Below are 24,639 nucleotides of genomic sequence, written 5' to 3' on the forward strand. Positions count from 1 at the left end.
CCTTCTTTCTCATATGTATACACACACATACATACAATGGAATATTATTATATAACCTCATCTTTATCTATTCATCCATTAATGGACACTTAGGTTGTTCCCATATCTTGGCTACTGTAAACAATGCTGCAACGAGCATGGGAGTATAGATATATGTTCAAGATCCTGGTTTCATTTTCTTGAATATATACCCAAAAGTGGGATTGCTAGATCATATGGTACTTCTATTTTAATTTTTTGAGAAACCTCCATCTTGTTTCCATAGTGGTTGTACCAATTTACATTCCCACCAACAGTGTACAAGCATTCCCTTGTCTCTTCATCCTCTCTAGCACTTATTATCTCTATTTAAATTAGAGGCATTCTAGCAGATGTCAGGTGATATCTCATTGTGGTTTTGATTTGCATTTCCCTGATTATTAGTGATGTTGAGCATCTCTTTATGTACTGTTGGCAATTTGGATGTCTTCTTTGGAAAAAATGTCTATTTAGTTCCTCTTTCCATTTCTTAATCAGATTGTTTGGGTTTTTTGCTATTGAGTTGTATGAGTTTCTTATATATTTTGAATATTAACCTCTTATCAGATCGATGTTTTGCAAATATTTTCTCCCATTCAATTGATTGCATTTTCATTTTGTTTATCATTTCTCTTGCTGTGTAGAAGCTTTTTATTTTGATATAGTCTCATTTATTTTTGCTTTTGTTGCTTGTGCTTTTGGTGTCATATCTAAAACATTGTTGCCAAGACCATTGTCAAGGAGCTTTCTCCCTATGTTTCCTTCTAGGAGTTTTATAGTTTCAGGTCTTACATTTAGGTCTTTAGTCCATTTCAAGTTAATTTTTTTGAGTGGTGTAAAATAGAGATCCAATTTCATTCCTCTACTTTCCCAACACCATTTATTAAAGAGACTATCCATTCCCCATTGAATATTCTTTGCTCCCTTGTCAAATATTAGTTCACTGTATCTTCAGGGGTTTATTACTAGGCTCTCAATTCTGTTCCATTGATCTATGTGTCTGTTTTTATGTCAGTTCCATACTGTTTTGATTACTATAGCTTTGCAATATAGTTTGAAATCAGTAAGTGTGATGCCTCCAGCTTTGTTCTTCTTTCTCAAGATTGCTTTGGCCATTCGAGGTCTGTTGTGGTCCCATATGAATTTTAAGATTGTTTTTTCTGATTCTATGATGAATACCATAGACAGTGATTGCACTGAATCTATAGTTGATTTGGGGTAGTATGGACATTTTAACAATATTAATTCTTCTGGGTGGGATGAGAAAGAAGTGGGCCTCTTTGGCAGAGTCTTGCACAACTGGGGAGCTGGGTGCTCACTCAAATTCTTTCCCCCTCACGTACCCCAGGAGAAATCACAGCTGAGAAGGGCTCTCTTGGCACTGAGCTGAGCTGCCTTGGGGGAGGGTTGACAAGTAAAGTCAAACTGGCCCTCTTACCCTCTCCAAAGCAACCAGACTCATTTGTTTGCTTGCTTGCTTGCTCGTTTTTGCTCCAGTGGTGTGCTGGAACTTTTCTGCTGGACTCCTGAGCATCCACAAAGACTCTCTCATCCATGAGGGATTGTCTAAGACAGCCCTGATTCTCCAGGGCTCCCAGACAATGGCCAGGAGGGCCTGGAGCTGGTTCACAGGCCACTATAGGGTCTACAATTGAGACTGAGGTCTGTATGACTATTACCTAATGCACAGGTGGGTGATACTTTTCCTGAGTCCCTTGGCATATGGTGCTGGATCCCACAGCCCCCATAAAGACACTTTTGTTTGTGGATGGATGCCAAATTGTTGTTGTTGAGGGTGGAATATGAACAAAGGACATCTTGCTTGGCTATCTTGCTGATGTCTAGAACCATCATTCTTGATACCTCTGGCCAATCTCCTTTTTGACACAGCCACCCTGCACTTCCTCTTTCTGGTCCAGTGGCTGCAGAGGATACTGTTGACTAGAACTTGGCACACACATTTTACCAGGTTATCTTTGTCTGGGGCCCATCATTTTGTTTTCAGTCTGCAAGATAATACCTCCCCCAAGCTGTAGAAGCCAAAAGGAATTTATTTCCTTCAAAAGAAGTTTCAGGAGATGCTATATCACTGGCTTAGACAAATCCAGTTTGATTACATTCATTGTCTCTTTGTCTCCCCTCACACAACAGTCAGGTTTTTCAGTGAAGGTTTAATGTGAAACTGAGCCCTTGCAGTTTCACTTTTCCATTGGTACAAAAGCCCTACCTTGGAAAATTAGAGTGAGATCAGATCTTTTCAGTGGGCAATAAGGAAGATGAAAATAGTCCTTTACCAGAATCAAGGCTCAAAAACATAAAAGCATACTAAAAAGGAAAGGTCCATAAACCAAAGGAAAGAAAAAAACAATTGGCTTAAAGAAATAAAACTATAAGTGACAAGCTCTTTGAGGGGGGGTTGGAAAGCCATATTTTAAGACATGATTGACATGACATTGATAAATGTTCTTTCTACTATCCAAAGTCACTTCTAGGAGATTGGTTTCTTTAAAAACAAATCTGCTGAATAGTCCATCATCACCAGGGTATTTCAGTATGTTTTTTCCAAGCTGTTAATCTTACCATTTATTCTCTCTTCTTTAACTAGGGAGGAAACTCATTTTATGCAATGAGGTGAAAACTAGCTTCTGAATCTGACCTGGTTTTTAAGACACAGCTATGTTCTCTAAACTTCACTAGGTCTTAGTTTCTCCACATGTAAAATAAGGAAAATTAATACCTACGTTATAGAGTTATTTTAAGGATTAAATGAGAAACGTTATTTACTTATTGTTACTGTAATAAAGAATACAATTACTATATTATTACATGCAAAGTACTTTGTTAGGGACTTAGACAAATTAACATATACAATCAATCCCATGTGATACACACTAATACCAACCCCATTTTGCAAATGTGAAAACAGAGGCACCGAATAGTTAAGTAACTTGCACAGGGTCACTCTCAGTAATCAAAGAGGTACAGATGTTCAAAGGGGAAATAGAATGTTTACAAAAGGTGTGGGCAGAATTAAGGGAACAAGTATAAGTGATGGATCCAGGGACTACCCAACAGAAGGTCATTATGACCTCTCGCATGAAGGGATACGAGGAGAGAAAAGTAGCTGAAACCAGGTGAGAGCTGTACACAGAGGAGAGATGGCCACAGAGACAATGATGAAAATGCAGAAGAGCCAAGTTCTAGGCAAGGGAGACAAGGTTTCCCTGAGAGTATCCTGAAACCCTTCCCAGAGGACACACAGCAACCTCTGATGCCATAATGTGTTTCAACTCCACCCCTTCAATACGGGGACTGCTCTTCTCCAGAATCACTCTCCTAGGCACCTTCATCCAAAAGGAGATTTTTTTTTAACAAGTTACAGATGTTTTTCTTTTCCTGAGAAATGCCCTAATGCATATTATTTTTCCAAATGTTGAGTTTCATGCCATGAAATTTGTATTCCTGGCCTTGGGTTAGTATGATATAAGAAACTTGAACAACCATGACCAATGGAGGGATAATCTTTTGTTTTTTAACTTTTAACAGACATTTTTGAAATTGTCTGTAAGTCTTCTACCCTTTCAGACATTTGTCTAAACCAAAGTGCACTTTCCTGTCCAAATATATGGCGAGTCTGAGTGTATTCCCATGACATTGCCTTCATTCGCCTCTACAATCTATCAAATATTTTAAACACAGAAGACATATAAGGTGAAAGAGACTTGTTTGCAGATTATTAAATCTTCATCCATTTCCTTGCTTTAAATAGTAAACTTTGACACCTACAAAATGGGTAGCTGTGTGAGTGGGAATGAGAGCAGGCCTAGAACGTGGAGATAACATCACAGACGCAAGATGGTCTGTTTCACTACGAAAATACAGATACTTCTATTCCAATGCAAGTTTTCACTAAGTAATTTGGATAAAACCCATGGCTCTGTCCATACCTCATGACCTCATCACTGCCATCCTGAGGCCCCATCACGTCTCACTGCACTAACTTCTGTATCAAATGCCTCTTGAATACAGCCTGCCCTCACTGTACCAACTGTTGCACAGACTCTTGCTCTGTTCCTGCTGCTTGGAATGTCGGATGCTCTTGGGAATCACTCGGTCATCCTGCCTTATGCCCAAACCTGCCACTGCAAGGGAGTTAACACCCCCAAGAATGACCCTGGACCAATGGAGGCAGGAGCTGAATAGTTCAGAAGTGTATCCCCACCTGGCCTTAGAGGTCCCCAGTGGGATATAGGCCCAGGTGTCTACAGAGTTTATCAGCATCTTCCACACCACTGGATTGACTTTGCCTTCTTTCTTGTCTAATACTCCCTAGTCCTCCACTTCTGTTCCTTGGATCACTTCCCAAAACAAACTATCTACACACAAGCCTTTGCTTCGGGCTCAGCTTTGTGGAGGAACCCAGGCTGTAACAGCCTCCTAACTCTCCCCAGCTATCTCTTTGAACCTTCTGTCATCTGTTCTCAAGCAGCTAGGGATGTCTTCTAAAATATCAATCATACCAGGTCATTCCCTTGCTCAAATACTTCTAATGGCTTCCATCACACTCAAAAGAAAATCCAAAGTCCATTCAATGATTCCCAAGATTCAGCCTGATCCCGTCTCTGGTCCCTCTCTGCTTTATTTTATTTTTCTCCCTACCACTTATACCATATGACATTATATTGTGTATTTTCTGTTTATGGACCATCTCCTCTATTGGAATGCAAGCTCCATGACAACAGGGACTTGTCTAGCTTGCTTACCACTATATCCCCAGTGCCTGGCCCAGTGCCTGACTATGTAGGCATCAAAAAATATTTGTCAAATAAATAGTGGGACACATGATTTCCATTATGCACATGGTTGTAATGCTAGAACTAACATTATAACAGACAAAGAGGAAAAAAAAACTTGCTGTCAGCTGCTTTGTTTGAGTGACTTTGGGATATGTTTATCCAACAATGGGTGGAAAATGTGATAAAAATGGCTAAGAAGCTTTGTGCCAGTGATGGTCTTGATGAGGATTGAAAAACAAAGGCCATTCCTCTTGATCAAAAGCTAGATGTAATGAAGGCTGGATTTACCTAGGGATATTTAGCTTTATAACTATAGACTTAAAGCTATAAAAACACCAGTATTATTGAAATGCCTGTGGGCAAAATTACCCTATTGTTGTGAGTCTGAATGCTCCAGCCCCAAATCCCACACTTTCTCTTTGAAAAAATGATTTTTAAGATTATTTTTTGTACTAAAAAGGCTTCTTAGGAATGCAACTGTAACACTATAGCACAGATCATACCCCTGCCCTAATGAATGAGAGAGAGAAGAGCTGAGTCTAATCTACAAGAAAGCTTTTCTTGACACATAAAAGGAAGTCTTAGAGTAAACTATGACATAGCCCTCAGAAATCACTACCATAATCTGAAAAGAAGATAGAGGCCTGAGGAGAATGTCCCCTGTTAAGGCCATACTTACTAAAATTAAGCATAAGTGACAACTCCAGAGAGACATCTCCGGAGAGCCATCATGTGTTTGGTTGGCAGGCACTATGGTACCCAGCCCTCAGGTATAGCCCCAGGTCTAACACTAACTAGCTCTGTGAGCTCGCAAAAGTCACTTTCGTCTCAAATGCTCTCAAGGTCTAAGACTATCTCATTCACTGTATATCCAGTGTCCACCATAGTGCCTGGCACAAGGGAAATGCCCAATAGAGAGGTGCTGAATGAGTGTGTTTGCAGAAGTAGGTAAGGCATAACGTGTACTCTCAAAGGCCTAGTGCAACTTTAACAAGAATCGGTGTGAATTATTAACATTTCTCTTTCTTCTTGAGATACGCATTTGTATTTTTGCCAGCACTTTATTCCCTGTGTTAAATTAGTTATTTGTTTCCACAGACAACATGATTCTCATGAGGTAATTAGATTATTCTTTTTCAAATTAGAAAAGAATCATGTCCAGCCAACAGAGATTGTTGTGTGAGTAGATAAAAACTGTTGTATACAAACTGGACATTATGACATGATTTTGGCTTGAGATTCCCATTGAAACCAAAGATATTCTGAAGGCTCTTCATGGAAGGAACATTGGCTGCTAGATCAGGAGACCTAGGCTAGTGATTTTGGACAAGTTACTTCTTCTCTCTGAGCCTCAGGATTTGCATTTGTAAAATGAAGGTATCTGAGGAAATGAATAATCTCTTCCCAGGCTAGACATGGGCTGACTACTGTGAACACCAAGGTATTTTTTGGACATATATGAGGGATGCTTCCATTTGGTCTGCCCATGGGTTCTGGAGGAAGGGAGGGAAGAGACTGCGTAGCCATTATCTGTCGTTACAAAGAAAGCTACCCCAAATTTGATGGCTTAAAATACCAATGTATGATTATATTCCACAAGTCTGTGGGGTGACTGGGCTCAGCTGGGAGGTTTATCTGCTCCTTAGAGGGTAGAGTGTAGCAGTCATTCAAGTGCTGCCTTCAGCTGTGAGCTCAGCTGAGGTAGGAATGTCTAACTTGGCTCTCATACTTTAGCATCTTTCCATTGGCCTATCATCACTCAGTGTGGTCGATCCGGAGCTTGTTTGCAGCCTGGAGCCTGGATGCTAAGAGGAAGTGTTTCTAGAGGACATGTTCCCATGTGCAAGTGTTTATCAAGCCTCTGCTTGCATCACATTTATTAATGTCCCATTGGCCAAAGCAAGTCACTTGGCCAAGCCCAGAATCAAGGCGGGGGGATGGGGACAACAGAAGAGCATGAATACCAGGAGGAATAGCCCATTGTAAGAGCAATAAGTACAAAACGGATACAGGACTTTGTAGATTAAGATGTTTCTAGAGGGGCTTCCCTGGTGGCGCAGAGGTTGAGAATCTGCCTGCCAATGCAGGGGACACGGGTTCGGGCCCTGGTCTGGGAAGAACCCACATGCCGCAGGGCAGCAGGGCCCGTGAGCCACAATTACTGAGCCTGCACGTCTGGAGCCTGTGCTCCGCAACAAGAGAGGCCGCGATAGTGAGAGGCCTGTGCACCGCAATGAAGAGTGGCCCCCGCTTGCCACAACTAGAGAAAGCCCTCGCACAGAAACGAAGACCCAACACAGCCAAAAATAAATAATAAATAAATAAAAATTTTAAAAATGACTAAAATAATTTTAAAAAAAAGATGTTTCTAGAGAGCTTGATCATTTTCCCTCAGAGAACCTGTTTCCTTTGTTCTCCAGATTTCATCACACGACTGGAGGTCACTGCTTCCAGCTGGGGCAGATCAACCTCTTGAAATCATTAAGCATTTCCTTCCGAGAAATATACCCATGACATAAATGACAATTTCAGCATTATAGGAGTTATCTGTTGTTCATCATACATGAAACAGTTTGCCACCATTAATCACATTCCCTGCGATAATCCAGTGAATAATGAGGGAAGCTGTATGGTTTGAAGGGCTAGACAAAGAATGAAAGGAAGAGATTTTAATTTTGTCTTTGGAAGGGTCCAGCAACAAACATTGATTGAGACCCTTCAGTGTACTCAGACATGTACTGGGCAACTAGATTGTGACAATAGAGGAGAAATATAATAAAAATTTCAATATACCAAAATATAACTAGAAGGCATCTTATCTTATTGGTATTACATACCAAAAACAGTAATAACAATTATTACAAGGATTACTGCTACTATTGCTACTATTTTACTTTATAAAAATCACCGTTTTCTGTGATTTTTACATGCATTTGTTCATTTAATCCTCACAGCAATCCTATAAGAATGGTACTAACATTCCCATTTTACAGATCAGAAAACTTGGGCTTAGAGAGGTTAAGTAGCTTTCCAAGGTCGCTCAAGAAATTAGAGGCAAAGAAAGGGTTCAAATGTGTGTACTAATTTATCCAGCCACCATTTACTGAATGCTTTCTATATGCCAAACTGAATCTCTATTCTATATTATCACCCATTCCATGTTCAACAGTAGCTTCTCAATCATATGCCCAGAGGAGTTCAAAAGAGAATGAATGAATAGATGTTGGGGAAAAAAACTACAGTGAAATGAGTTTCTGCCCTTAGTCAAGAGATGAATCTCTGGGACGCAGCACCACAATGCACCACCCCACCTGTGCTGCATGAAAGGTTGCATGTGACTTACACTCTTCCTTGGAAGCTCATTGCATCTACCTCCCTGATCTGGGACTGCTGCCCTCCTATCCCTCCTGGACAGGAGTAGGTCCTGCATGACTTTGAGAAGCTCGTGCTCCACTGACATCATCTTTCATCGTCATTTTCATCATCGACTTGGACATGTTAAGTGCTGTTGATGACTAAAGGTCAAGTCTTGGGGATAAAGAATAAGAGAAATGATGCAAACTTGGATCCTATATTCTTGCTTCAACTGTCAAATTTAGGCAATAAGAACCTTTTCCAGAATGCTGAAACTGCAAGTACTTTAAAAATATGGAAAATTTCTTGATGTTCTTTAGTCTTTATTATGAAGGTATGAAAGAAGAATGTTATCTTGGTACATTCTGGGGGTGGGAGGGAGGAATTTCAATTTGTTTTGAGTGTACATTTACAGTAAAATGCACCAGCCTTATGGCCTCAAGAATTTGGATTAAATGAGATTTTCCTGGGTAAGGCACAGATTTGGCCCTTGGAGTCATGTCTGGATGAAAAGCAGGTCTTCTTTATAAGAAACAACTCAAAGAAAATGTAAGGCTGGCAAAAGGCAATCAAAAGAGACAATAAAGTATAGTAGGAATCCAGAGAAGACTTAGACTAGCTGGGTGGCCTGTCCCTAATAAACATCATTAGGAGTTGGAGAGCTGCCTTGGAGTGGGAAGTGAAGACTGAGATGCGTAATTGAATGAACAAATAGGGGAAGAGTATTAGGTTGCATCTTCCCCACATGGGGTCTTGAGGAGAAGGGATGTACTTCCAAGAAGATGGAGTAAGTGGCTGACTTTCTGGTTTCATCTGAAGAAGGCAAACAGCCCTTCTTCCTAAGAAAATGCTCTGGCCGCCCTATTACAGTGAGTAGAGTGGCCACCAATATCAGGAATTTAAAGACCACTATTGATTTGGAATGAGAAAGAGTTACCACAGGGGAAAGAGAGACTAAGGCATTACCATCCATAAACTCCTTAAACCAAATGATTTCTGATGTGTGTTTATGTGTGTGTGTGTGTGTGTGTGTGTGTGTGTGTGTGTGTGTGTGTGTGTATTTTTTTTTAATAGAGGGACCCTTTCTGGGTGATAGAGCAATGAGTGATGTTTTCCTTCTTTATATTTTTCTGAACTTTATAGATTTTTATAATGATCAATAATCTTTTGGTGTTGAGGAAATATGCATAGTGAGACAGAGATAGATGCTGTGAGGAAAGGGCACTCAGGACAGGTAAGCTTTGGTACAGGTCAGGAGAAGGAAGAGGAGGTCTGGAAATGAAATCAGTGGCTCTGGTAGGGACAGTGTGCTGTCATTACCTGAGGCCAGAGAAAAGGTCAAAGGAAAAGGGGAATTAAAAAAAAAAAAACTTTACCTGTTTCACATCTTTTTCCTAAAAATAAGCTGCATAGAAAAACAGTGTCAGAACCATTCAAAAGAAAGAAACCACAGACTTAGAAAACGAGACACAAACATGTTTTTAAGCCCTCTGAGTGATAAGATAGAAGGGGTTTGATTCTGCCAGTTGTATGTACAGAACATCTCCTAATCCCTATTTCTGTGAGAAAGCCAGGTTCTTTAATATAAAGCACTGAATTTTATGAGAGGAATGTAAGTAAAGCCTTTGTCTAAATGTATGTTTTTCATTATAAATGAGAAAGCCACATATTTCAAGATAGAGAAGAAAATTTGCTCATAACATAATTTTGCATTGTGCTCTTGCCATTTACCATATATCACATAGCAGAATCATTATTCTATGTTGCGACATAGTCTGCAAAACCACCATTTAAATGACCACCTACTATTGTGTATCATAATTTATAACTTTCCTTTCAAATATGTTCAGTGTGTGAAGCAGGCAATGTGTCCAACTGGAAATGTTACCTAGACAGCTATAGACAGATTTTGTTTCTTAGTTGAAGCATTTAACTCTTGGCTTTCTATTTAATGGAAATGTCTCTAATTTTTTCCATGGGCTCATTAAGTTATTAATGCCTGAAGAAAGGGCTCTCCCTAAGGACAGTCAACATACTTTCTTAGCTAGCATATTTATCAAATGTGTGAATGGCCCAGGAGGTGGCAAGCATAGCCACTATGGTAGATGACAGGTTCTGAATCCAAAAAGAATTTGATAGGCTGAAAGAACAATAAGATGCATCAAAGAAGATAGCACATTATAGGGTAAGAATTGAAAGAACTAGGGATTTTTTTTTTCTATGGTAGTGTGCATCTGTTAAACCCTTATCCTCAATTTATCCCTAGCCCCCTTCTCCTTTGGTAAAGTTTGTTTTCTATGTCTGTGAGTCTATTTCTGTTTTGTAAATAAGTTCATTTGTACTATTTTTTAGATTCCACATATAAGTGATATCATATAATCGTCTTTGTCTGACTTACTTCACTTAGTATGATAACCTCTAAGTCCATCCATGTTGCTGCAAATGGCATTATTTCATTCTTTTTTATGGCTGAGTAATATTGCATTGTATATATGTACCACATCTTCTTTATCCATTCATCTTTTGATGAACACTTAGGTTACTTCCATGTCTTGGCTATTGTGAATAGTGGTGCTGTGAACATTGCGGTGCCTGTATCTTTTTGAATTAGAACTTTTGTCTTTTTTCAGATATATGCCCAGGAGTGGGATTGCTGGCTCGTATGGTAACTTCAGATCTAGGGATTTTCTGAAGAGAGAAAAGAAACCTTAGAATGGACAAGACAATGGTCTTCAAATATGGGGGCAGGAAGGGGCTTCATTAGGAAAAGGGAATTCTAAAGAGAACTGTAATCAAAGGTAACCATGAATATAAGGTTCTAATAAGAAATTACTTCGTTTTTAAAAAAGAAAGAAATTACTTCATAGCAAATGGAGCTGTTAAACAAAAAGTAATCCACTGTCATTTGTTCATTTATTCCACAAATATTTACTGAGCACACCTACTACATGCTAGCACCGTGCTGGGTACTGAGGATACAGCCGTGAACAAGGCAGTCATGGTCCCTGCCCTCAGAGACAGGCTGAAGCAAAACAAACAATGAAACTAACAAAAAATTACAAGTTGTATGTCATAAAAAATAAAAGGACAAAGATGAGTAAGAGGGACCCGCTATAAGCAAACAGCCAGGAAAAACCTTTCCATGTAGGTGCCGTTTCATGGAGGCCTAAGGAATAAGGAGCCAGTTTCATAGTCATGGAAAGAGTGTTCCAGGCAACAGCTCTGGGGCAAAAAAACGAGTTTGTGTGTCTGAAAAAACGAAAGAAGGCATTGGGGCTGGAACACAGTGTGTGAGGGGGATAACAATGAGAGAGAAGTTTGGAGAAATAGGTAGAAAGCAGAGCTTTGTGGGAAGAATAAGAAGAGTGGATTTTAATCAGAAGGCAATGAGAAGCTGTTAAGAGGCTTAAACAGGGACCAACCTGACTGATGTTTGTTTTTAAAAGAGCCCTCTGGCCACGGTGTGGAGAATAGATCGGAGAGAGGCTGCAGCAGAAGCAGGGAGACCAGTGGAGGCCACTGCAGCGGTCCAGGTGAGAGAAGATGGCAGCTCAGGCTGGAAGGGTGGAAATGGAGAGAGAGGGGAGTGAGCAAAGCCAGGCCAGCATCCTAGGAGGGGACACGCTCCAGGTCCCCAGAGGAGCTCAGTCAGAGCTGGGACAACCACTCCCCAGTGAGCCTAAGAAGGAATTCAGATCTCTTAAATCCCCCTTTAATTCTGCCACTCTACAAAAGACAGAGAAGAAATTCAAGAAGAGACGTCCGCATGTGAATAAAGCCCCTTGTGGGTTCAAGACATTGTTCCCATTGATTTACATGCACAGGCCCCATTTTTCTGAAACTTTTAGCCATGAAAAGACACGAGGTTGGACCAAATTCTTCCAAAGAGTTAATTACTGGCCTGACCCCAGGAGGGTCAGAATAAAACAGGAGCATGTGGAAGTCGTCAAGCTTACAACGTGAACATGAGCAGCCCTAATGGGAGCGCTCCATCGCCAGGCACCGTCCCCATCATTCTACAAATTAGGCGGGGCCTCTGGAAACCCAGCTTTGCAGCTGCTGCACAGATGTGTGCTGAGCACGGGGATGAGAGCAGAGAAGGGAGGTTGGAGCATCAAGATGTATCCAAATCAAACCGGGACTCTTGGTAATTAAGGAAATGACCGCCATTCCTGTCCTGACCATGTAACCTGGAAGATCTTTTCGAAATGCGATCCTGCCCTCGTTCTCATCCCCAAACTTAAACCCTGTTTAACACTGCTTTTGGGATGACGACCAAAATCCCTAGCATGGTCTTTAAGTAAGAGGAGCATATGTCCTGGTTTGCCCAGAATAGTTGGAATTTATGCCTATTCGGGTCATTATCAATAGTCCTTCATGTTACGTTCACGAGTGTTTTGGTCTAGACAATAAATCGCGGGGTCCCCATGCCTATAAGGTCCCATGTGGTCTCTCCATTGCTGGTGTCTCCATCCTCATTTCCTGCCATGCTCTGAGCAGCAACCACGCTGTACTTCTTTCTGTTCTTCCAATGCTCCATCATCTCTCCTGCTGTGGGAGGTGTACATAAGCTGTCCTCTACCTGGAAAGCTCCTACACTCCCCTCCCCTTCACCAAATCACTGCCCCTCCTCCTTCAGATCCTTCCTGTCTAGGCACGTTCTCCTTTAGACTATCTTTAGCTCCATGTATGTTCCTCTCCTCCACAACACTTATCACAGTGGGTCTTATTTTATTTACATTTATTTGGGTGATTCTTTCATTAATGTTCAACTGTCTCTCCTATTGGAATCAGGTCAGTGACCATGTCTTTTTGTGCTATTGAAAGTCGAATGCCAAGCAGATTTTGACTGACTGACTGAATCAATGAATAAATAACGAATGAGTTAATGAACAAGTTACTGATTACTTTCTGGCTACTCTTGCCCAAACAAAACAAAACAAGACAAATAACAAATAATTGTATGTTAATACACTAGGGAAATGGTAAGAGGTGACATGATTAAGATCTTTGTAATACATTTATTGGTCTGTGAGTGTGTGTGTGTGTGTGTGTGTGTGTGTTCGTGTTCCAAATAAGTATTGACTTCCACACTGGTCATCTCTTAAAGCTGGACCCTTGTCCCAAAGACATAGCTTAAAATTCAGTGAATTTCTGAAACTCCCCTTTGGAACTTGCCTGAAAAGTCTTAGTAATACTCTATTAAATCTCCTCAATAATGGCAAGACTCCAACCTATGGAGGGAAGTTTTGATTTCTGCAAAAGCCAACTGACATCTTGTACCAAGTCTGATGAATGAGCGTGGAGACCAAGCCAGACAGGGGTGTTTAGGTCAAAAATGAGGTAAAACTTAACGGGAACCAAATCTCTCATGTGTCTCCAAAACTGGCTCTAAAGGTAATTCCAAATGCTCTCTGAGCCCTTGCATGTGCAGCAAATGTTGAGAAAGGAGACAAGCCTCCAATGGGACTGTTTTGAAAGATAAGTTTAGTTGGTTATTCAAAAACATTTGTGGAAAATCAACCTCCACAAACAAATTCCTCAGAATGACAATCCCACCTCCCAACAAGGTGGCGCTTTTGAGTTTGTAAAGGGCTTCCCTCTAATTGATCAAGAGACATCCCTTTCAACAAGTACCCACTCTAAGAGATTTTGCTATTTTCATTTTGAAGAGCAAGGCAAATGGGGTTGAGAAGGTGAGGAAATGAAATCCAAGCTCTCCTGGGGTCATGAGTCATGAAGGCTTTAATGAAATCTAACACCTCCCAGCACTAAGCATGACTGGAAAAATAAATACCAACTCCCCGAGACAGCATCACAATGTGTTCCAGCCAAGAGTAGACGTCCCTCAGAGCCCACCTGTTTGTGCTTTCTCATCTCAGATCTGCCGGGGCCTGCCCCAGGATTGAGAAACAAAACTCAGCTCTGAAATTCCATTGGCACCACCAGAATGTTCGCCTAGTGGCTTCTGGGTGGGACGGGAAGAGAAAAAGTATTTTCTGAGCCCCACCTTAAATATGCAGGAGCCAAGTGCAAGGAGCTTCAGAGCCTAGAGCACTGGATCATGTGATCTGCTTTATGGCCCTTCAAATGCATCAGGAAGAATCGAAAATGAATACGCTGGGGAGTCCTGGGAAGCTTGTGTCTTGAGGGCTCTCCATCTTACCACTCATAACCATCTGGTGCCGAATCTAGTTTCCGTTTCAGAATTTCAGTGCCATAGATTGGTCTAAACATGTTTTGCCTCCTTGCTAGCACTTATAAATTAGCTTTTGACTCCCAATCTAGAGTGTAAAGCATTTCAGCTCTTTGGAGCACTCTCTCCTCTATTGTTAGTGTGAATCAGGAGACACAAAGACCAAAGAAGCCATCTAAGATTCACAGAAATGCATTCTTTGCTGTGGTGGCAACAGAAGTTCAAGGGAGTCAAAAACATGGTCTGGTCCTAGGTGGAGGCAGCCTCGCCAGAAAGACAACCAAACCTGGAGAAGTCAGAAGTTAGACCAAGATGATAAAGCAAAATCTTAGAAGTAGCATTAATCTGGGAATTGCTCAAAACACTCCAGCTAACCAAAACGCCCACAAATATCCAGTATCAGGGCCATTGACTGAAGGGAAATCTTTTTTCTGGCCTTGGGCCTTGGCAACCAATAGAATCAGGGGTGTTTCTCTCTCCCATTTGTTGGATTCATTTTTACCCTGTCCCTTAGAGAGGTCTGCTTCCTTCTGGAATCTATTATAACTGGTGTGACCACAATTTATTGGAGACACATTGGAACATAAAAGTGGCCACTATTAATAATTTTTTTCTGGGAAGTGGGTGTCAACCTGGGACCGTCCCAAGAAATCTAGGACTTGCCACCCTCCTTGTAACAGATGCATCCTCAGTGGATGCATCTGTTGTTCCATGTTTCCCAGGGAAGGAAAACAAGTAGAATGATACCCCTTTCTGAGCCAAATGAAACCAACTACCATGTGCTCAAGCTGGTGTCTAACGTACAACAGGTCGTGAAATCACAAACCACGTCACCCACCATGCCTTGACAAACAAGAAAAGACTTGATATTTATCAAGACAGCCAGACGTTTGCCTCCATAAGTAAACATCCTTTGTCCAGAGGCCCAGGGAAAGCCACCACCTTCCCTATGTAGACATCCAAACCCCCATTTCTCCACACCTGCCCCACCCCTAAACCCATCTATTTTCCAAGGGAGTGGAGCACCTTCCGTGACCATGATGATGGGAAGCATCTGTGGATAATTGGGTTTAAGGATGTGATGACAGATTTTCTGATGTTCGTTTAGTTTAACAAGATGGTCAATGCTATAGCAGTGTTTCTCATACTTGAATGTTCATAAGACTCACAGTGTTTTGTGAAAATGCAGATTCTATTGCAGGGAGTCTGGGGCAGGACCTGAGGTACTGCCTTCTAACAGGTTCCCAGGAGATGCTGAGGCAGCTGGCCAATGGCCCACACTGAGTAGAAAGGGTCTGCAGCATTTATTGTAAAGGCTTAACTATATCTTAGATGTCTTTAGTGCTGACATGAGGGAAAGCATGTCAATGAAATCTGTACCCACAAGGCAACATGGTGGAAGGAAAGGGGGAGAATAGAGGAGAAATAGAGGGGGAAAGAAAGAAGGAAGAGAGGGAAGAGGGAAACAGAAGAGAGAAAAAAGAAGAGAATAAAAATATACAAAATTAAGTTAGGCTAGAGAAGAAGAAATAACTGAGGGTTAAGTGGGTTCCTTTGGCATAAATGGGAAGAAGCAGCTCGATCCTCATAGCCTATAGCACCAGCAGGCCACAGCTATAAAACTCTCAAAATCTTTCATTTTCACAATTGTTGGCCAATTACTTACACACCTATAGGATAGTGTCCTCTAGTCCAGTGACCTCCAAACTTTCTGATCACGGCTCCCCTGAGAAATACACTTTACGCTGTGACTCACCACACACATACACACACACACACACACTCATTCTACAAATACCTTACAGAATAATACTTAACCATTAATATTAGCAAAAGGATATTTCCTATTCAATTCAATGTCATACTCTAACCTATTCATCTTTCAATTGATCAAATTGCAGTCTGATAGAGAGAGACACTTGACTAAGGTCATAGGGCTGGTTGTGAGCAAGGCGGAGACTGGGTCCCAGGCTCCAACCTCACTTTCCATCTGTTTCACAGGCACTGTGCCTTGACTGGGTGCACTTGACAACACAAACTCCAGAAATGGATTTCAAGGCAAGTTAACAAGCTGAGATTTAGGCTATGTGTTAGGATAATATTTTTTTATATTAACAGTTTCTCTTTTTTATTTTATACTTCATTATCCCCAGGCCTCACCACCTAAGTAATAGTAATCTCCATAGTCATTGCCTTCTAGAAAGGATGAGATAGTGCAGAAAAGTAGAAATCGTCTTTAGGTCTCTTCTTGGCTTTAGTATGTAAAAACTTAAGCCAATAAGAGAAGATTTAGAGTTTAGCCAGAAAGGATACCTGTATTTGAAGAGAGATCTCCCAGCCCCCAGCCACAAGTCATGAAAAAGATATCCCAGGTGAGGGTGAGGTAGAGGGATGAGATACAAGAAAGGGTTAATGATATAGGAAGTGTCCAATGGAAGGGTCTGTCTCATCTTTCCGGTATAGGTTCTCAAGGAGGCATCCAAACGCTAGACACTTTGGAAGGAGACAGGAATATCCCACTACAGAATGACAACAAGCCATGTGCAGGCAGGAGGACCCCTTCCAGCCTTGCCCTGTGGCCCAGAGAAGCGTGCAAAAGGTGGAAAATAGCACTGACCCAAAAGGGCAAGGCAGATAGGAAAAAGAATGTCTCAACGATAGTCAAGGTGCATGGAAAACCAGCCAATGGCACCAGATGATATAGGTCCCAGTGCCTTGGTACTTTGTAAGCTCACTCAGAATTTAAGTACAATGTTGAAGAAAGTGGCAGGTCCCCACATTGGCTGAGATTTTGTTTCTACTCCCTATGCAAAGTGATGGCCCAGAAAAAGTTCAACTAGTGAGCAGAAACTAAGAAAGTCTTATTTCTTGAATGCATGAGTTGATGAACCAATTCTTTTCTTTTTTTCTGTTTCTATGATGGCATGTGGATACAGTTTTTTTAAGAAAGAAACAATAAACAACAACAGTTACTTCTGAGAAGAGGCTTTGACTTTCACTGAATAAATTTTTATATCATTTGCATTTTCTAAATATGCATAAATCTTACATTTGTAGTTTTTAAGTTCTTCTGGAGTTAACATAAGCAATAGAAATTATGTATTAAAATTGGAATTTAAAACAAGGGTAATATTTATGGAATATATATAGTCTCAAGAATGTATGAAAATTTTCTAGAAGAATGCACGAGAAACTGTTAACACCTGTTGAGCCAATAGGTTGGTGGTAGGAAAGAGACTTACTATTAATGTACGATTTGAATGTGTTTTACCATGTTATATATTTATTTTTTTTTTTTAATTTTTTTAACATCTTTATTGGAGTATAATTGCTTTACAATGGTGTGTTAGTTTCTGCTGTATAACAAAGTGAATCAGCTATACATATACATATATCCCTATTATTTATTACTTTTTCAAATTAAAAACGATGTGCTCCAACATTGGCTTCTTCTTTTGCTGACCTCCCATCATACCACATCTGCACTACACAGATGGGCACTTGTGGTCCTTCATCACTTCAGAGAGCACAAGCTTCTCCAGTTGGATGGTAATGATGTTGAGAATGAATGTCATCTAAGCCCTCTTGGTAGTTCCCACAGCACTAAGCACAAGGATGAGTATATAGTAAGCATTTAATAGCTACTCGTTGATGGACTTTTTGTCATGGCATTTATATATGTATTTGTGAAAGTATTTGCTTAATGATTTGCCCCCACTCACTGAACAAATTGGGGAATTAATGACCATTTTGCTTACCATTGGATCCCTGGTACTTACCTCGGGACCTGGTATATGGTAGGTGCTCAATAAATATTTCCTGAATTTTCTGCCTTTCCTTCCTGAAGCGCAAACATGGCGGTAATGCCTTGACTATTCTCAGCAACTAAGCTTGTTCCCGCAGTAGCAAGCGCCCGCAGCCTCTCCAGATGCATGTCATGTTCACAGCGAAGGTACTCCCTGCAGCCCATCCAAGAGAGGAGGATTCCAAACCGATACTTAGGCCAGCCCAGGCCCTTTACACACCCACACCTCCTCAGACCAGGGGAGGTGACGCCAGGACTATCCCAGGTGGAACATACACTTCGTAGACACAAACTAATATCTCTGATCCACAAGGAAGCACAAGGGCAGAGTGGTACAGACCACACAGTGGTACTGCTGTCCAACCCTACATACTATCTGAGTGATGATATCCCCTATACTTTCCACCAAGACAACAATTTCCTGTACCTGTGTGGATACCAAGAGCCTGATAGCATTCTGGTCCTTCAAAGCCTCCCCGGCAAGCAGTTACCAGCACACAAGGCCATGCTTTTTGTGCCTCAGAGAGATCCCAGTCAAGAACTTTGGGATGGCCCCCGATCTGGTACTGATGGAGCAACAGCTCTAACTGGAGGGGACGAAGCCTATACGCTGGAAGAATTTCAACATCTTGGACCGAAACTGAAAGCTGAGACACGTACACTGTGGTATGACTGGATGAGGCCCACTCACACACAGCTCCACTGTGACTACATGCAGCGGTTGGCAGAGGTCAAAGCCAGGAGCAAGAACAAGGTTCGGGCTGTGCAGCAGCTGGTACAGCGTCTCAGGCTGATCAAATCTCCTGCAGAGACACAGAGAATGGACTTGAGGTCACGGTGATGGGGAGGGGTAAGCAGGGATGAAGTGAGAGAGTGGCATGGACATATATACACTACCAAATGCAAAATAGCTAGCTAGTGGGAAGCAGCTGCATAGCACAGGGAGATCAGCTCGGTGCTTTGTGACCACCTAGAGGGGTGGATAGGGAGGGTGGGAGGGAGACGCAAGAGGGAGGAGATATGGGGATATATGTATATGTATAGCTGATTCACTTTGTTATACAGCAGAAACTAACACACCATTGTAAAGCAATTATACTCCAATAAAGATGTTAAATATATATATATATATGAATGCCCCCCCAAAAAAATCTCCTGCAGAAATTTAACGAATGCAGATTGCTAAGAAGCTGACATCACAGGCTTTCATAGAGACCATGTTTGCCAGTAAAGCCCCTGTAGAGGAAGGCTTTCTTTATGCTAAGTTTGAATTTGAATGCCGGGCCCGTGGTGCAGACGTCTTAGGCTACCCACCTGTGGTTGCTGGAGGTAATGGGTCAAACACTCTGCACCATGTGAAAAACAATCAACGCATCGAGGATGGGGAAATGGTGCTGCTGGATGGAGGTTGTGAGTCTTCTTGTTGTGTGAGTGACATCACTCGTACCTGGCCTGTCAATGGCAGGTTCACGGCACCTCAGGCAGAACGCTATGAAGCTGTTCTAGAAGTCCAGAGAGATTGTCTGACCCTCTGCTCCCCTGGAACAAGCTTGGATAACGTCTACAGCATGATGCTAACACTGATAGGACAGAAGCTTAAAGAGTTGGGGATCATGAAGAACATTAAGGAAAATAATGCCTTCAAGGCTGCTCGAAAATACTGCCCGCATTGTGTTGGCCATTACCTCGGGATGGATGTCCACGACATCCCAGACGTGCCCTGCTCCCTCCCTCTGCAGCCTGGTATGGTAATCACAGTGGAGCCAGGTATTTATATTCCGGAGGATGACAAAGATGCCCCTGAGAAGTTCCATGGTCTTGGTGTACGGATTGAGGATAATGTAGTGGTAACTGAGGACTCACCTCTCATCGTTTCTGCAGATTGTCCCAAAGAGATGAATGACATCGAACAGATATGCAGTAGGGCCTCGACCTTCATGGCGACCCACATGCATACCAGGTTCAGGAGGGGTGGACGTTGGCCTCTGTGCACGTGTGCTTTCTGGGGGTCTCTGTGTGGACATTTATATACATGTTCCACTGGGGAGTGCAGCAGCTATATGAGTGTATGTAATTGTGTATATGGTCTTTTCTGTTTTATGTAGCTAGAAAGCTGGGAAAATGAATTTTTGGACTGTATATTACTGCAACTTTAGTAACATTAATTCTGTAGAATTAGTGACTCAGACAAGTTTAGTTTTAAGATGTAAAGAAAGATCTTGGTTACATATGTCCATGCATTCCAGTTAACACATGGATAAATTCTCTCCTTCTCTCCAGGTCCTTCCCCTTCTGCACTTTTCCTGATATCCACCTAATATCATAAGATTTTTGGATAATGCTTATATATTTTGAGCCAATCACCAAGGTCTTTGCCTACACTGAAAACCACCCATCAGTGATTGTGGGAGGCCAGTACGTACCTTCCATAACACCTGCCTACGTATCCAGGAGCCCGTGTATCTACCGGAGCCACGTGAGCCCTCAGGGCATTGGTGTCCTACAGTCACACCATTCAGCCACAGTCCAGATTCCAGCAACACTAGTTATTGAACAAAACATTTTTGAGCCTTTCTTACTATTTGGTTGCCTGGGACCTGGAAGGTGTTTAGATTCTTGACAAGGAAGGAAATGTAAGAAAGAAAAGTATATCTGTGTCTGCTATAGATCCATCCCGCCATCCATCTGTTCTCAATCTAAAGATGATTCCTTTCCCAGACATCCATGCTTTCTTTATAGATTCTTAATGCATTGACCCTCAGAGCACACCCCTGAAGCTGCTTCCCTGGCCAAGGGCAGATCCTCTACTTACCCTATTAAAGTCAGAGGAATGGCATCCAGTATTCAGACAGACACCCTGGTTATCATTCTGTGATTTCCTCTAGTGCCAATAAAAACAAAATATGCAACCTACCCAGTACCTGTAAACACCCTGTGATCCTTTTCTTCCTTGGACGTTAGCACTAGAAAGACAATGGTAAAGACTCATGTTTCCCTCAACACAGCACTGGATGCAATTATATAAAACTCACTTTGCAAAGTGAACAGGGCTAGACTACTGCAGATAGGTTATTTGGGAGCTTCTGTCATAAGGGGAAGCTTTAAGAACTAGTGTGTCCCCCTCCTTTAAACCTGAATATGAGCCCAAGATGTATAAAACATGCTGATTGTTAGAAAATAAATTCAAAAATTTTTAAGAGAATATTTGCTTTAGGGAAGAACGGGCTAGGAGATTAATACTCCTTGCAGAAAGAGAAAAACAAATACAGTATGCTAACACATATATATGGAATCTAAGGAAGAAAAAAAAAAGAGGTTATGAAGAACCTAGGGGCAAGACGGGAATAAAGACACAGACCTACTAGAGAATGGACTTGAGGATATGGGGAGGGAGAAGGGTAAACTGGGACAAAGTGAGAGAGTGGCATGGACATATATACACTACCAAACGTAAAATAGATAGCTAGTGGGAAGCAGCCGCATAGCACAGGGAGATCAGCTAGGTGGTTTGTGACCACCTAGAGGGGTGGGATAGGGAGGGCGGGAGGGAGGGAGATGCAAGAGGGAAGAGATATGGGAACATATGTATATGTATAACTGATTCACTTTGTTATAAAGCAGAAACTAACACACCATTGTAAAGCAATTATACTCCAATAAAGATGTTAAAAAAAAAAAAACAAAACACTCCTTGCAGTGCTAGAGGTTTGCCCGTCTTGTCAGAGAAACCCAAGGTACAGAGCCCAAAGCAGACAGGCAGTGACTTCATCAGGAGACAAAGATAATGTTAGTGACCAAAGTGATGCAAATTGTGTCCTGACAGCGCTCACCCGCAAATGCTCGGCTTTGCTCAGCAGCTGTGGGGATGGATGGCTGCACAGCTGGAGTCATCATCCCTGCGCCCGCCCCCCTCACCCCCCTCCAACTTCTCAGTCCTGGGCTTGTGACTTTCTAAGAGGGGACTGAAAAGAAACCCACAACTCTGGCTTCTCACTCCCTCGGCCTCTATGGCCTCAACAACCTTTCTCTGGAATTGGGTTTCCTTTGTTCACTTACAATCCTGGAATAAGGAATTTCCTCTTCTTCCTATAAATCATCTTCTGTAGTCTTCAAGTTTCTAGCTAAAAGCTTAGGTGGCTCTTATGAATAGCAGCCTACTTGGACATGAAACAGACTTCTTCCGGCTGGATTCCTGGCAAGTTCTACAGGTGTTGCAAGTCACACGTAGGATGACCGTTGTGGAATTCTTCTGGTGATTTATAGTCCCTGACCCAGGCATATTGTCCTTTGAGTCCCCGATTAACCGCAGCAGCTAACATTTGCATCAGACGATCAGGACCTTCAAGAAATGACACAGTGAATGTCTCAGAGCAGTGGTTTAGGGACTGTCTGATCGATTCAGGATCGGTTGAGCACATAATTTTGCACAGTGCTGGTATTTTGTTCATTCTTAGCCTTACCACAGACATGCCACACATTTCCCTCCATGTTTCAGTATAATAAATACTTCATATATACACCAAGCTCTTCTAATGAAAACCTTAATTTTTAAAAACATGCTTCAAATGTTACATTGGAATTTTTCTCCCTGAATTGAAGAGATACAGCTGAAATATTAACAATAATATTAACAATAATCTAAAGGAAAGAAGTATATCTAGATGGGCTCTGCCACATACTTTTATGGTTTTACTTCAGGAATTGTTGTTTTTCTCTATAATTAAACTAGGACTCGGTTTTTTTATTTGAAACACAGCAGTAGAAATAGAATAATAGCTCTCCTCTTCCCATAGTCATACCCAAGTTAGGAAGGTGCTTCCCATGGTGACTTAAAGTTCTCTTTGTGTGTCTTCTTTCAAAATATTGTTATCTTTTTAATTAATTTTTGTAAGGTCAGAAAAGGAAAACTCCTACTATAGACATTATATCTTAATCGGGTTTAAGATCCATAAAATAAGTTAAATCCCCAGATAAAGACATTGCAACTCATTAAAATAGAAAAATTGGGCTTTGTTATGTTTTTCAAAACAGACATAACCAACATCCTCCTTAGCTTTCTTAATAATAGGAAGATTGCAAATATGATGCATGAGTGCTGCCTTTCCCTGTCCTGTGTCCACGTCACGTAAGTACAGCATAGTGGCTGTCCCACCAGTTTCAGCTGTGACCTCAGAGTCCTTTGTAACACAGTGTTTCCAGTAACTGCTATCCATAAAACAAGAGTTGGGATTTGAGTGAGACTCTGTCTACCATCCCTCAACTGGCATATGATCAATGATAAGGTAACTTATTTGTGTGTGTAAAGAGGTTTCCAAGCAACCTCTTGCTTGGAAGAGGTTTTTACGGTGTGTTCTTTTGTTTTGTTTTGTTTTTTTTAACTTTAGTTTCCTGAAGCGGGATCTGTATCCCAAAACTTAAGCTGATAGGGTTAAGTTTTAAGCCTGGACAAATGTACTTCCAGCTGAAGTGTTTACTAATCCTAATATGAGAAGGTGAATACATCATTAAACCCTAATTGTAGAGCAGAATTCCACTGTCACAAAGCACATGTGTCTTCCTGGCTCCTCTCACCTCTGCCTATGTGTCACTGGGGAGCTTGGGGTAAGCAACAGTATTATGCAGATCAGGGGTCCCCACTGAAACCAAGGCCTCTTGGGGTGTGCTTCATGAGAAGCTGAGAGAACTGCAGTCTTTGTGAGCATTTCTTAATGCTTTGTATGACTTTTGTGCAATTATGTAAGTTCAATTTGGACAAAGTGCTGTTACTTTTTAAGGCCCTATTGACTGAAGGTAGATATGTCATTCCCCAACAAGGGAAGACCATTTGTTACTGTCATTTTAAAAATAAACTATAAAACAATGTAAAAAATTAAATAAATATTTCCTGAAGAATAAAATAATAAATGAAGGAATAAATAGACCATAGCACACCAGAGATTCATACCACTTCCCTGAGTGTCTCCAAGTGCATTTTACTCTTTCCATTTGGACTGTGTAGACAAATCATTACCCAGTGAATTTAGTTTCTTGTAAGCACTGAAAGCATAACCTCATCTGCCCCTTGAGTCACAGGCCAGGAATTCTGTCACAGGGATGAATGTCCAGGATTTCCCTGAAGACTTAGCCCTGGTGGAAACAGTAAGTTGTTTTTCCAAAACAAATAATTCCCAACAGCAACATTTATTTCATTTATTTTTATTTGAAATTTTACAGAAGGAAGCCAGAGTTACCGTTAGAGGTTAATGTTAGATATTTTCGGTCCAAGATCTTGAGTTAAATAAATCCTCTCCAGAAAGGTTGCCAGATTGGTATGTTTTAGGGTAGTTGGGGGAAAATTACTCCGGCAATTCTATAAGAAACAAAGAACAAACAACGCTAAAGGGAACTACAATAAATAAAGGGAGTGGTTATGTCTATGTGGTAGTAGTCAAGTGATTTTTTATTATCTATTAATTCTAAAATTGATATAT

General features: G+C 41.3%; 1 protein-coding gene across 1 annotated transcript; it reads left to right on the forward strand.

Annotated features, from left to right (window-relative positions):
* Nucleotides 1-18,227: 18,227 nt before the first annotated feature.
* LOC118899556 (xaa-Pro aminopeptidase 3-like) lies at nucleotides 18,228-23,587 on the forward strand. The gene is given in 3 exon segments (XM_036861330.1): nucleotides 18,228-19,019; nucleotides 19,357-20,129; nucleotides 23,554-23,587. Coding segments are annotated over 3 exon segments (1,599 nt in total).
* Nucleotides 23,588-24,639: the final 1,052 nt, after the last annotated feature.

Source organism: Balaenoptera musculus, chromosome 8 (assembly GCF_009873245.2).
Source record: "Balaenoptera musculus isolate JJ_BM4_2016_0621 chromosome 8, mBalMus1.pri.v3, whole genome shotgun sequence".
Taxonomy (NCBI): domain Eukaryota; kingdom Metazoa; phylum Chordata; class Mammalia; order Artiodactyla; family Balaenopteridae; genus Balaenoptera; species Balaenoptera musculus.